The sequence below is a fragment of the Corylus avellana genome, chromosome 1 (genome assembly GCF_965113065.1).
Source record: "Corylus avellana chromosome 1, dhCorAvel1.hap1.2, whole genome shotgun sequence".
NCBI lineage: Eukaryota > Viridiplantae > Streptophyta > Magnoliopsida > Fagales > Betulaceae > Corylus > Corylus avellana.
The window spans coordinates 37267325-37281755 of NC_142490.1; the positions used below are offsets into that span (position 1 = coordinate 37267325).

The 14431-nt window shown below is 34.0% G+C and overlaps 1 protein-coding gene across 1 annotated transcript; it reads right to left on the bottom strand.

The window, feature by feature from the left end:
• Positions 1-889: 889 nt before the first annotated feature.
• Positions 890-9685, bottom strand: LOC132171221 (UDP-N-acetylglucosamine diphosphorylase 1). The gene is made up of 15 exons (XM_059582485.2): positions 9437-9685; positions 8959-9013; positions 8664-8815; positions 6743-6782; positions 5589-5681; positions 5266-5378; positions 5059-5133; positions 4730-4769; positions 4524-4606; positions 4356-4433; positions 3293-3436; positions 2538-2605; positions 1727-1841; positions 1451-1607; positions 890-1293 (listed from the first exon to the last, which is right to left on the bottom strand). The coding sequence occupies exons 1-15, from the start codon at positions 9596-9598 to the stop codon at positions 1196-1198; spliced, it is 1473 nt and encodes a 490-aa protein (XP_059438468.1). The 5' UTR covers positions 9599-9685; the 3' UTR covers positions 890-1195.
• Positions 9686-14431: the final 4746 nt, after the last annotated feature.

Sequence of the window (14431 nt, forward strand, 5' to 3'; positions counted from 1 at the left end):
AGAAAATTTTTATTTTCGCATTTCGAACCGACAATGTCGGTAAAGTCGGCTATTTCACCGACTTATTCCATCAAATTTTATTTTATTTCACATTTCGAACCAAATGCGGTCGGTAAAGTCGATGTCGGTCGGAAGTCGGTGTCGGTAATGTCGGCATGTGGAAAAGTGGCAAATTTGTCAGTAAAGTCGGTTGAAAGTCGGTCGGTAAAGTCGGTTCGGTTAAAAAACCTCTTCCGCCTATCCAACCGAAAAATTCGGAATAAAAAAAACCATGCTGCCTATTGTCCGCCATCTAGTCGGTAACGGTTGGTGTCAGTCGAAATCGGTTAATCAGTAATTTGCTCAGCCCTAATAAGATGTAATAGGGTAGTGTCCTTTCATAAGTGGCAATCAAAAATCAAGAAAGGAAGGAACTAAAATCAAGACCCAATTGTTAGAAATTACAAGTGTAAACATTCTAGTCTAAAAAAACTAGCGAGAAAATTAAAGGGTAGTATTGAGTGAAGTAGTAGTGACCAAAACAATGCGATGACAGGCTTGCTTAGGTTTAAGTTTTTTCCAATGTATAAATTTAAACACGTCTTTTTAGTCGTGCAACAGTGAGCAACTACAAACAAAATTTAAAGTTTTAAAATTTTTGAAAAATTACTTAATTATCATATTTTTAGTTTGGCTCTACAATAATAAATTTCTGGCCCCAAAACTGCCAATGTGTTTAGACTGATAATGTCTTCCAAATCACTCACATGGCTATTGATGGCACTAATAAAAACTGACTTATATTTCTCCTCTCTTACAACTGCCACAAGTTTCTGTAATTTTGGGTAGGACTCATTCCATGGAAAATTTCGCAAAAATGAAAAACGATCATAGTAAATGAAGATATCAGTGGGGCAAATAATTGAATATCAAAAAAGTTTTAACTCTGCAAAGAAATGACCATAAATGGGGCAAATAATTGAATATCAAGGGGCATCCCAACTCAAAAATAAAAAAGCACAAAAGATATTGACATGATTGAATAAATCCTGACATGCTTAAAATATCCCAAAACCTATAATTAATATACCATCCTTTTCACCCACTCTTCGATCTAATACAGTACATGCATGAGAAAGACCAACCTCACCCATTCTAACTTCAGTTGAAGTTGAAGTAGAGCCGCAAACATTGAGAATATATGGATCAAACTCGACTAAAATGAAATCTCGCAGGGCGCGTGAAATGTTCTTCCACGGCATATAGCTTCTAGGTTTTCTCCAGCATAAGAACATTGTGGTGATACCTCCACACCTGAAACAAGATCAATTATGGCGGAGGACTAAGAATTGACTTTTAATAACGCAGAAAATACATTTCCTATTAGCTGTTACAGCTTTTAGCATATGAATCCACTTTATATGCTTCTATTGAACCACAAGAATGGATACAATATAAAGCAAGGAATTACCTGTTAAGTACAAGGGCACTGAATGTGTTAAGAAGCCACCTGCAGCAACTACCCAACGACTGTGGAGTCGGAGAACAAGAAGCCTAGCGCTGTCCGGGGTGTCAAAATTTGACCCATTGGCATTTTTTACTGGTGCAAACTCTTCCTCACGTAATACCTAGATATATTGGGACAAACAATTAGTCCAACTACAAAGGTAGCATTTTTCAATAAGCAGCAGAAATATAAGAAAGTAAATTGCTGGAATTACAGTGAGAAGCAGAAGAACAAAGTAACCTCAAAAAGTGCAGTTGAAGGAGCATAGGGAAATGCATCAAAAATAAACTGCTCTAGTTTTAATCCCATTGTTTGTCCATGTATAGAAGGAATTTTCTTCTCAGCAAGATGGTAACTGCACTCACAAAGAATGTGCACATTAATATCCTTGTAATAGTAGAAACTCTGGGTGCAGACCTACAGATTTAAGTGCTGAACCGCAAAACAAAGTTCAGATTGAGAACCAGTGAGTTAACACTAATGTGAAATGCAATACATTCTACCAGTTACTTTTGTCTATGCAGACATATCCAACATGCTAGAGTTCACTAATATATATCAAAACAGAAGTTCCAAAGCTCAGGTTCTTCCTCTACTTGTACTACTTATATGTCTCCAAGGACCCCACCAGCCTTATAGGACCTATAAGTTTAATGTTGATGGATCTTTTATCCTCAGGTTTCCAAACGAAATGGACTCCTATTAAGCTAGACATAATCACGATGACAGGTTCAATCAGCATTACTTGATAAAGTTAGACAGAGGTTATGCAGAGAGGGTCAAAACTCTGTTCTTTTTTTGATAAGTAAAATTATGCGTTTTATGCTAATGGAAAGAAATGCATCAGCTAGCTCCATGCATAAACTACTCCAACTCCCAGACTACTGGAATATGGCACTAATTGATAATTTAATGGCTAGGTAGAGTGCAACTAAAATTGTGCATCTGTTTTGCATTAAAAAAAATGGTCTGATTACAGGAATGACGAATAACGTAACCATGCTAGATGAAAATCAACGAAACAAGAGAGAGAGAGAAGAGCACCACTAACATGCTATCTTTCTCGAGGCCACTTGCCACTTGGTTTAGAAAATCCAAGCTAAACATGTGTAAGCACACCTGAAAAGCAGGAATTGACAAGAACTCTATAATGAGACGAGCAATGGAAATAACGCAAAACCATTGACAATGCAACTAGATCCAATATAGCACATGACAAACCAAAATGCTCAGCAAAATATGGTGCTCTATGGTACCAATATCAAATTTCACTAAAAGCATTGAGAAGGAAGCCATGCATACTTGTTTTTAGTATTTAATATACTTCAACAAACAAAATGTATCAGCTTTTATATCTGGCAGATCAACATACAAAATTTGCAAAATTCACATCTTATAGAGCATCAAACTTACAAGTATGCTTATTAAACATTTTATTATCATTTTGTTTTAGGAGGGGGCTCTGCTTGTCTACCAGTTGGGGATGCGTTCATGGTCAACCACCAAATAAAGCAACATCTCACAAAAAAGTAGGCCTAAGTATATTTGGTGGAGAACAGCAATTAAGTGTTGTCATTATAGAAAAGAAAGGTATATTTCAATAATATAAGAGGACCACCACATGCCACAAACCAATGTATTGAAGGGGAGGGTCATATTTCCCTAGTTACATAAATCAATTTTCACACAAACTTCTAAGAGTCCAAGGATTTCAAAGATAAGAAAAAGCAGAATGTAAATCCGCAAGCACAATATTGTATTATAAATAAGCAATAGTAGATCAAACAACGTGGCAACAGACATTACATTACTCCAACAAAAACGAAGACGTCCAGTCTCCTGATTGATTGCAGAAGCCATTGATGTGTCCAACTCACTGTACTCGACTACAGTGAGAGGTCCACCTTTACCTCGCCTTACAAACACGCCAACCTTTTCTTGGGGATAAGCCTGTAACCAAATAACTCCAAAAATTAAGACGTAATACCACATCCTACAAGTTTATACAAATAACAACAGAATAATTATGTGTAAAAATAAGCTACTACAGAGCATAATGACATTGTTCAAGAAATACAAATTGAATTGCAGCCAAATACATGCACTATATATTCATTTAGAGCTTCTACTTGTTATCAAACTATACTTAATTTGTTGCCATATTTATTTATATTGAGATCTAGATGCTATGCCAGATCCATTCCAACCTATAATCTGTTAAAAAGTATGAAACTCTATATGTGCTCACTTCTTACAAATTAAAGCCCACTTTGCTTTTGGGAGGTGAAAAGGCGGTTGAAGCGGACATAACAATTAGCATTTGGCAGAGTAATGTTAATATACGATTTATAAAGGCTAGCAAGCACAGACATGCCTTGCAGATAGTGTCCCCATGTTTGACACCCTGATGAAGACGGCAAATGTAGGACACACCTCCAGAAAAGTTGAATACAGAAGTCGAAGATAGTGATGCCAAATAAATTCAAACATGCACGAAGAAAACGGCAACTATAGAATATAAACATATCCCACTCCTACATGAATTTAGAAGTGCAATTGTAAGCATTCATATTATTTTCATGGTTTCCCAATGACTTGTTTTGTGTCTTAAGGAAAATCACACAATGATGAAAACTTCATTCACAAATCAGATCAATTACACATTCTCTTTTTCCTGACAGATTGAATCACTCAAATACAATATCCAGAAAATATTCAGAACAAAGTCAAAGTTCATATGAGGGAAATGATAACTTCAAGCGACACAACAAAAGCAGCAAAAGCTCTCTTGCAAAAATCCACAATTTTAAATTATAGAGATGGTTAAAACAATTGAAGTTCCCATATGTCTTTTCTAAAGAGTAGTTACCTTACGGACAACTTTTGCTGCTGCAGCTACGCCTTTATCCATGAAATAACCCAAGAAAGTTGGATCAGCCACTCGGACCTGCATTCAATATGCTAATTAACATTAACAAAAAAAAAAAAAATTGGGGAACTTTAACCAAAAGACAAGTTAAAGAAAAAAAAAATTGACCAGTGCATTGTCTACTCCATAGCAATCCACATATTTAATCCCTCTCATGGCCATATCTTCTAACAACCTTGATGATTTTAGAGCTGATCAACATATTAGGGCTTCAATTAAACCAATGAGTGTGGTCCAAGCAATAAGAGATAAACAGATAGTCAAGTTCTGCAGTTGTAATCAACATGTAAAGCAAAAGTTTTAGAAAAAAATACCTGAATATACTCCACCATTCCCATCTGGAGCCTTAGATACCTGGATTTAAAAAATTAAACTCATGTAATGACCATATTGGCAGAATGGATAAGTAACTTATAAACATAATAAAACAAAATAAATAGAAATAATCCTAGTAACAGTAGACTATAATCTGCTGCAGTGTATTAGATCAGCAAATCAAAGCCAGTACGACTTCTTCTAATAGTCTGTTCCACTGCAATTTAGTTATATGTGTTCCCCATCAGTCTACACTTTTAATTGGTTCTCTTTTCATCTATCTCTTTAAAAAGTCCAATTCCGTTCGTCTACAAAACAGAAATCATACCCTGTATGGAGTCTCCATAATAAATCTGCCATCTTTTGAAACACAAGGTATAGTGCCTTGCTGAAAGAAGGTGACCTACATCAAGAAGTGTATCATTCAATGTAAGAAGAAAAAGTACGCCAAAAAAAAAAAAAAAAAAACCGAAGGGGGAGATTTATAGGGAAGGAAAAGAGGAAATTAATAGAAAATAAAATAAAAACTTCTTACTTGGTCAGCTTCCAGACCAAAGAATTTATGACTTTCGAAAAATTTGCGTGTGGCATCATCAGTGAATGGACTGGTCATTATGTACCAATGTATTTGCACCGATCCAGCAGAACCTGCAGGTATTATTATAATAGAATGTCAAATGACTAATGATGTATTACAGAAGATAGATTGAATGAACATTGAACTTGCAGGATACCGTATAGTGAGGGTTTTCAGTTGTTTAGCTAAAACTTCAAAGAAGAGGCTATATGGTTTTCAGTTGTTTAGCTAATACTTTAAAAGAGAGAGAGAGAGAGAGAGAGAGAGAGAGAGAGCTTTACCCTCATTTGTAGCCTGAGCAGCTAGTCTTTGAACACATAATATTCGCTCAGCTTGCAGTTGAAAAAGTGACTTGCCAGATGGAAGCCCAATATCTAAACGAAAGTAAAAATAAAAAAGAAGCGGTAAAAATAACAGAACCACTTATTTCAAAACTATTCAGAGGGAAATACCAAATTGAAAAAATTCTTAAAGATCAAATATATCCGAAAAATTACGAACTGCCATAAAATTCTCAATGGAAAACAACAATAAGGCTTATTTACTCCATTTAGGAGAAGTAATTAACTTAAAATAATAAATAAAGAATACTGACCAAAAAAAAGAGGAAGATCAATTATTATATATTCTGGTCTTGCAATTCTAAGGAATTTTCCCAATTTTTTATATTTACATCTTAGATGTTTTTTATAAGTAAATAATAGAAGCCATCATCCAATTTCCTTTCAATGCAGAATTTCAACTAAAGATATGACCTTGAACAGCAGAAGGTGAAAGACGGCATTGGCAAAGGCCACCAGGAAAAACATGAAGTCTGTGCTTGAACTAAAGATATGATCCATGCTAGAAAAAAGGAAACTCTTTTAGCCAAAAGCAGAGAGCAATGAATTTGTACGTAGTCAAGTACTCTATTTCTAGTAACTAAATTTAGTCCCTCTGCCCCATATGTTTGTCTACCTAAGGAAATCCAACTATTTAAAGGGACATCATTAATGCATTGTCTTTCAAATAAAAAATATATGTTTCCAAGACTACCTCCCCTAAAAGGTCAAACAAAGTTAGCAGAATAATCTAAACCAATTGACTTTTCAATAAAGCAAGGCCATATTAGGAAAGTTATACATTTTGAGATATCCGAATATGAAATACCGGACAAATAGCATTGGAAGGAGTATTGAACTTTCCTAATAGTTTCACAAACAGGAAGATAGGAAAAAAATTTAAGAATTTTATAACTATCTTAATATGCACACCTAGCATTCTCTAAACATTTATAGTTCTTATTTAGCAACTCTTTTGATTGGTGAGATAGAAAATGGAGATGCAGGGTATTGATCCCTCTTCTGTTTCGAATTCCACACCACCCCTTTAGATTAGACAGATGCGGCACAGCAGAAAATTGTTCCAAAATGAAGTTAACTTGATATTTACTTACTGAAACACCCTTTTGGATCTGAACTTCCAAGCCGAGTTCCCTGCATTTACATTTAGGTCATGAGAAAATGCATGTACTAATTAGATTAACACAACGCTAAAGGGAGAAAAGAAAACATGAAAATGAAGAGAAAGAGAGAGAGAGAAACATATGTAAGAACAAACAAGTAGACATAAAAGTATCTGCTGAACAATGGAGGCAATGTAACATGCATCTTGATAAGATCTAAAAGATTACTAAACACCTTTTCCTGAAAAAATTTACACTGATTGACCAATCAACCAATCTATGTAACCTTGAACCAGCAATATGCTAAAAAATGTCCATTATCAGAGAGAATTTGGGAAAGGGGAGTTGTTCATCAAATTAACTTTTTACAGCAGTTCAAGTACACCATAGTATAATTCGTCAGCAAATCTTCCTAGTTCCTAAGTAACACAATGTTTCAAAAAACAAGAAAGAGCAAACTTCTCCAGTATTAAGAGAGGGTAGAACTATGAGGACTCAATCCAGTTCCTCATTATTCCCTGTTATATATACAAATATAAGAACTTGGATTAAGTTCTACTATGAAGAGGAAATTTCTATGCATACTTGGCCTTTTCCATTGGTCAGTCGACTTTCTTGAAGAGCTATGTTTATAAGTATTTAATACATGCTCTCTTGTTTCAAGAGTAATTTTTCAACATAAGTTTTTTCAGGAAAAAAATAAAAAAGGATAAAATTTAGTTAAAAATATTTATTGGTAAAGCTAATTGCAGGTACAACATATGCTAACTCTAACCATCACAAAAAAATTGCCTAAGATAACAAATTAAGGCTTATTAAAAAATAAATAAATTATTAAAAATAAATAAATAAATAAAAAGCATATTAAGGCTTATATTTAAGAAGGACAAATTTTCTGTTAGAAGATTCCTGTTCGAACCTAGAAAGCCATAAGGGAAAAAACAATTTTTTTTTTTTTGATATGTAATATTTACATGAATTATATGATCAAAATTAATATAGAAATATTAAAGCTAATAATTTATGAAACTCACCGTAATGTAACTGGATGACTCAGGAAGGTGGGGATAATGGGGCTCAAGTTTGGCCTAGAAATGTCTTAGTGATTATAATCTTAAAGTTCCACAGAGAATACTTCCTTTCCAGCTAGATTTGATTGAATAGAATTCTTATTGTGTCAGACTGGAAGGTATCTTATCTTGTAATTTTAGTTATTGAAAAGGATAAAAATACATAAATAAATGAAACCTCCTCAGACCTAAGTTCTTAAACAAAAAATATGAACTAATATAAATATTCCCAAAAGTGTTCTGTTTTAACACATTGGGGCCTAAGCATTCCAGCTTTCACATTTAACGATCTTCAAGAGAATCATTTTCTATAGTTGCTTCCTACTACGAAAAAATGTGGAATTCTAAAAAGCAACTTTGTTACAAATAATGATTATCCACAGAAAAAGCTACAATCATTAGTGGACTTATTAATCAGCTACTTTCATAAGTGGACATCCAGAAGAAACGAATGTATTACCTACTAGAAAGTGAGAAAGAGAGAGTATCACAGAACAATTAAAAGTTACTGCTTTTACACAATTAAGTTAAGCATAATAATCATCAAATTGTTTTGAGTAACCAAAACCCCAAAAAGCAACATCATACAAGAATTATGGTTAGAGAGAGATTTTTCATGAATACCCAGAGTTAAACAGAATTATTAAATAATCGATTCCTTTTAGCTGCATGATAAAGTTAAACACAAAGTAAAAGCAATTCACACAAAAGTAAAAGCAACTCTCACAAAAGTATGGCGAATCAACTATGTCTAATGGTTGAACATATTTATGGAAAAAAAAAAAAAAAAAAAAAAGAGAGAGAGAGAGAGAGAGAGAGAGAGGGAATAATAAGAGTAATACCTGGCCACCAGATAAAAGCAACACACCCAATTTTCCCTCCGAGATGGCCTTCAAACCCATCTTCCACCATCGCTCTCTGTGTTCAAGCGATCGCTCCTCCACCGTCGACACGCTGCTCTCCGGCACTGGCTCTATAGCCGCTGCCGGTAGCCCTGAAATGTCAATTCAAATCATAAAATGGACACATCAAATCCTACCAGAATTGGACTATAAGTACATATTGTCGCATGCATGTATATACATGAACATACAGTTAGAGAGAGAGAGAGAGAGAGAGTAAGAGAGAGATTCTGACCTTGAGATCGAAGTGAACAGCGAATGATCCGATCGATCCTTGGAAGATCCAAATTCTGAAGAAAGCATCATAAATCACAACAAATTCATATTTTAAAGGCAGTGATATAAAAATTAATTTTCGCAATGAAGGACGCCGATTTGATTACAGATCAACCAAATTCACCAAATACTCATCACCAACCCCCGTTTGGTTGCAGAGAAAATACAGACAACCAAACAAACAAAAACCGGAATTTCCGAGTCACTAAACTCCCATCGTTTGGCGCCAGAGAAAAGCAAAACCTCAATTCAGCAATTACGCTCAATAATTTGACGAGCCATTCATTTTCCAATCGTTTATCAGCTTTCTCGGGAACCAAACAGGAACGAGCAGCAGAAGAGAAGCAGAAGGGAAAGGAAAACAGAATTCTAATGCGAACAAATCAAGTAAATAGAAAAACAAAGAGAGTAAGAGATCCAGAGGAGAATGAAATGACCTCCATGTCCTTGACGAGAAGGTCGCGTTCCTCGGGAGAGAGCTCGTCCCAGAGGGCAAAAGCGTCCTCCTGGCCGTAGTCCTTGAGCCTCTCCAGCAGAGCCTGAGGCGGCATCGTTGCATTGTTGGTCTCCACCCCCACCGCACCCTGTGGTTCCCTCATTCTCTTCCCCTTCCCAGATCTCTCTCTTTCCTCCTTATTTTTCTTCTTCTTCTTCTTCTTCTTCGGTTCGTATCGGTAACATTTGGTGGTTGAGCTTATAGAATGTGAGAAGAGTACAACAGTGTAACCGCCAACTATGATCTAAAATCTAAATCACGCAAATGCCCTTCGCCTGAGTTTTTATTACCGAACCATGCCACTTCCTTGTCGCTATAAATCCGTCTAAAATTTTCCTTTTAATAAATACGATTTTAAAAATTATGTTTTAAATATTAAAAAGTATTTTTGCATCAAATACTTGTTTTCGAATAACTACATTTTAGCCTGCTTATAAAAATTATAATTTTTTAAATTTTTTAAATCACAATGTCAAACGTCTTATGTTTTACGATATCTTTTAAAAACACAAATTATTCTTGTAAAATCGCAAACAAACGCACTCTAAGACCAAAACCATCTGAATGGATTTTACGGACATTTAGGTGCTTAAATTGTTAGCAATAAACGGGTAATTATGTCCTTAAGAAGTAGCTCAATCGGCTAAGACCATGCCTAATGAAGCGAAGGTCACTAGTTCGAATCTCTCTCCCCCTCTTGTGCAGACATATAAAAAATAAACAAAATAATAATAATAAACGGGTAATTATGGAGAGTCCTTATTCTTGTTAACAACTGTTTAATTAATTAAGTTTTTTTTCTTTATTGAAGACAAATATATGACTAAAATTTTCTTTCCTTATGCTGCTCAAATTCGTTAGATGATTATGAAAAAAAAAAATTCATTAATCTTTGTATTAATTATAAATACTCGAGTCTTATCTATTTATAAATATTTTATTATATCTATGAAGCAAGCCTCAATTTGATAGGCCAAGCATTTTTCCGAGCCGACACTGAGCTATCTAGGAGAATAGCCTAATTTCCATACTGCCCCTGGAAGACATATTTCCTTTGGTACAACAGGATCTATTTGTTCTGGTCAATAGATATGCCCCACATAGCCAAATCAGATCTAACCATGTGTAACTCTTATTTTACTATTATTATTATTTTAAATAAAAAATAAAAACTTGCACTATATCAATATAAGATCATATTAATTAATCTTCCCTCGATTTACTTAATTAAATTAGTCAAATTGGTCAACTTTAATATATTAATTTAGTGTTGAATTATGTTAGATTTGCACGTCGTGTAAAAAGTTATCAACCAAATGAACGCTCTTGTGGATAACGCAGTCTTCCTTATCTACTGTTCAAACACTAAAAGAATATGAGAAGTGCTAGAAAGTCAAACAAATGAACCCAAATAAATTTTCAAACTGAGGTGGCAAGAATTTTTAAATTAAGAAAATGCAATTCTCTCTCCCTTGTCTGCTACTTATAATCTGCCACGTCAGTTTAAAAAAAAATTTAAGTTCATTTATTTGGCTCTATATATATATATATATATATATATATATGTATGTCTTTTCATTTCCCTTTCAATGCTAAAGGCAAGTTTTGATCTTCATTTAATGATCATTTATCCGTAAACTGACTTGATCTTTTGGCAACTTCTGGACTTGTTTGTGAGAATATACAAATAAATAAAATTTAATGTAACTTGTATTTTAATAAATAAATAAAAGGGTATTATTAGACTTCGTAGGATACCAACAAAATAAAAGAATAATAATAATAATAATAAAAGGTTTTTAGTAGGATGAGGGTCCATATTGCATGCCCCCCACCCGGCAGATGTGGATAGAGAAATGAAACCAAACTAGCAAAAGGATCTTAAAGGGCCACTAGTGCAGTCAATTAATGGACAATCATCTACTAATAATCAAGGTGATGGGTGATTAGATTCATCAACTTATTGCTTTACTTTGCAATTATTACTATTACTATTGGCTGGCTTGGTTGGTTGGCTTCTATTGACACAATGAATAATATTTCGAACCACCTTCGATAGTGTTGTATTTACAAGTGACAATTTGTGGTATCATGTCAAGTTCGGATCGTACTAATATATACCTGAGCATATAAGACTGTATGTATAGATCAATCGTAACCTGATTCATTAAATTAAACGGGTTAAAGTTCTTTAACTTTAACTCATTAATTTAATTATAGGTTTGTATCAAATTCGCGAATCGTATAAAAAATTGTCAATCCTAATTGAATCGTGTACGTACAAGATAGTTAATGCCGGTGTTTTAGCTTTTTCTAGTTTGGTGAAATGCTGCTAAGTTTAACGTTTTTGTTGAAGTAATCAAGCAATTGCATTAAAATTGTAACAACCACAACTACTAAATTCATTATGATGAGCAACGACCTCTAAGGTCTCATGATTTCAAGAGCCAAAAACATTATTTGGAACTTTTTATTTGGAGATTGGATTCCCTTAATCTGCCAATTATTATTTTTGGATAAAGCGTGATAATATATAAAATATATCAACAATACAAAGCCCTATGACTCTCTCTCTCTCTCTCTCTCTCTCTCTCTCGTATGGGCCCCTCCGACCATACTGACCGAACATGCCAACAGCACACGGGACGGAGGACAAGAAATAACACAAACTCTTTTATTTTTAATCAAATGATATTTTCTCTCCTACCAAACAAGGAGTGGAATAAAAGTACATATGTAATTCAATGTGTATGTGTAGCATGTTCACTTAAAAAAAAAAAAAATTGCATAAATTAATTTGGATAATCCTATTTCTAAACCCTATATAAAATATGGGTTTTAAATGGATCTGTGAACATAAATTGTCCAAAATGGAACCATATCATTACCATCCAGATAGGTATTCACAACAATTATCTATCTGAATTGTTAATAATTTGGGCATGTAATGTGAAAGAATTCATATAAGACTAGGGGTGACAATCTGTCACCCCTAATTAATAGGTCAAACCCTTCAACCGTAACGCTCTAATTGTGTATTGGGTTTCACGAGCCAAGTCCAAAATTGCTAGTCAATATGTCGCGTGTTGAATTCAGGTCGTGTTGAGCTATGGGTAAAAGGCTATAGAGGCTAACCTTAATCCGACTTATTTAATTAAACTAGTCAAACTTTTCAATCTTAACTCTTTAATTTCGTATTAAGTTCGTGTTGGATTCGTAAGTCGTGTCAAAAATTACAAACCTTATATAAGACCCACTTGTTCTAATTAATTTTGGGTTGTCTAGCCAATTATACGCACGAGTGAATCTCATATAGGCACTCTCCTAACAATTTAGACAATAATTACTGTGAATCCCTATCTTCGATACCCTAATGCATTATCCGCAATTCCATTGGATTCTCAATACCAAAAGAAAAATGCACAAGCATGTCGTACCCATGATGATGATGATGATGATTGTATGTTAGGGGATATGCCAACCTTTTTGTGTTTGCTTAATGTTTACCTTTTGGTGATATTTTGTGTTTGAAGCAAAGACAAGGAATATGTTCATATGAGTCCACTATACCCTGCGTGAGCATCTTTTTTCCTGCGTGCTTCTAAAGCAGCTTACATGTGAAGACAATTTGATGATCAAACTAAAAGAGATCATTCAAGTCCTTTAGAAAGGCTTTATGTCATCATGTGGTATATTGTCTTTATAAACCACGTGCAGGTCCATCCAATCCACACTAGAGATGGTCATAGCTATGACACTGGATGGATGTACTTGGAATGAATCTGAAAATAACTAAATGGGGTTTGGAGTTTTATTGGGTTATGTATTTCTATAAAATTTAATCTAAACAATGAAATTAACCGTCTGTATTTCACTTGAGAAGACATTATTATCAAGAGAAAATGATTCACTTCCTTTTTTTTTAATTAAAAAGGTAGGAGCGAGCGATTAGAGTGACTATTCTATCTGAGTATGACCATAGTAGAGTTTGCTCACTGGAAACTAATGACAGATCACAGGTGGAGCCTAGATGATAGGAATCGCAAGCACTCCTTCAAGTTCGGTTGAGCCAAAGCTTGACCCAACTCCATCAAGACATTAATAGGATCCAAAATAGTTTACACTAATCAAGCATGATGAAGATTCTCTGTACAGGAATCAAACCCATGCCCTAATGTATCAAAATGAAGAAAGTTCATTTGGGAGAATCATGACCATTCCATCTTTTCCAATAGATCGGGAGGTGCCTATTCTTTTTTAATTGAATTGGATTAGTATTGACAGCATAGAATCATAAACTTGACCAATTAGCATGTGTTCCCTTAAGTGGTAATGCAAGAAAAAATAAGAAGAAGCTATTGTTGCACTTTACTAGGCTTTTTTTTTATTTTATTTTTTTATTTATTTATTTTTTTTTATCTATAAATTTTAGTGCACTTGCATAATCACTAATTATATGATATTATAATCAATTTCTATTCATAATCTTCTAACCAAACTCAATTTGAGGAGAACCAAAGTAGAAAATTAACTTGAATATTAGGCCATTCAATTTTTTAAATAATTATAACAAGCATATATATATATATTGAGAGGAGAAATAGTAGGGATGACCTTTTAAGGATTCATTAGTTTAATGATCCTTGGTTCTCACATAATTAATGAGAATGCATTTGGGTGATTAAAAGCCATTTCATTGGATTAGGTTATGGGCTTAACCTCATAGCTTTTGGGCCACTTACTCCTGTTTAGGTCCAAATGACTCAATTTTGGTGTTCCACTTCCATTTTTCAAAAGTAATTAATTATTCTATGATATTTTAAATTTTTAGATGAGAAATGCTACATGTACTTCTAAATATTTACTCTCTGATGTGATAATGAAATTACCATTAATATATCACAGACAGATTAACCCATTCAAAATTTAACAATAA

Bases quoted from the DNA above. Each gene is read 5' to 3' on its own strand.
- LOC132171221 (XM_059582485.2), bottom strand. From the start codon at position 9,598: ATGAGGGAACCACAGGGTGCGGTGGGGGTGGAGACCAACAATGCAACG. The intron at 5,682-6,742 runs GTAAGTAAATAT...ACTTTCGTTTAG, and splicing joins AGATCCAAAAGGGTGTTTCA to ATATTGGGCTTCCATCTGGC. The intron at 3,437-4,355 runs GTAACTACTCTT...ATTTGGTTACAG, and splicing joins CAGCAAAAGTTGTCCGTAAG to GCTTATCCCCAAGAAAAGGT.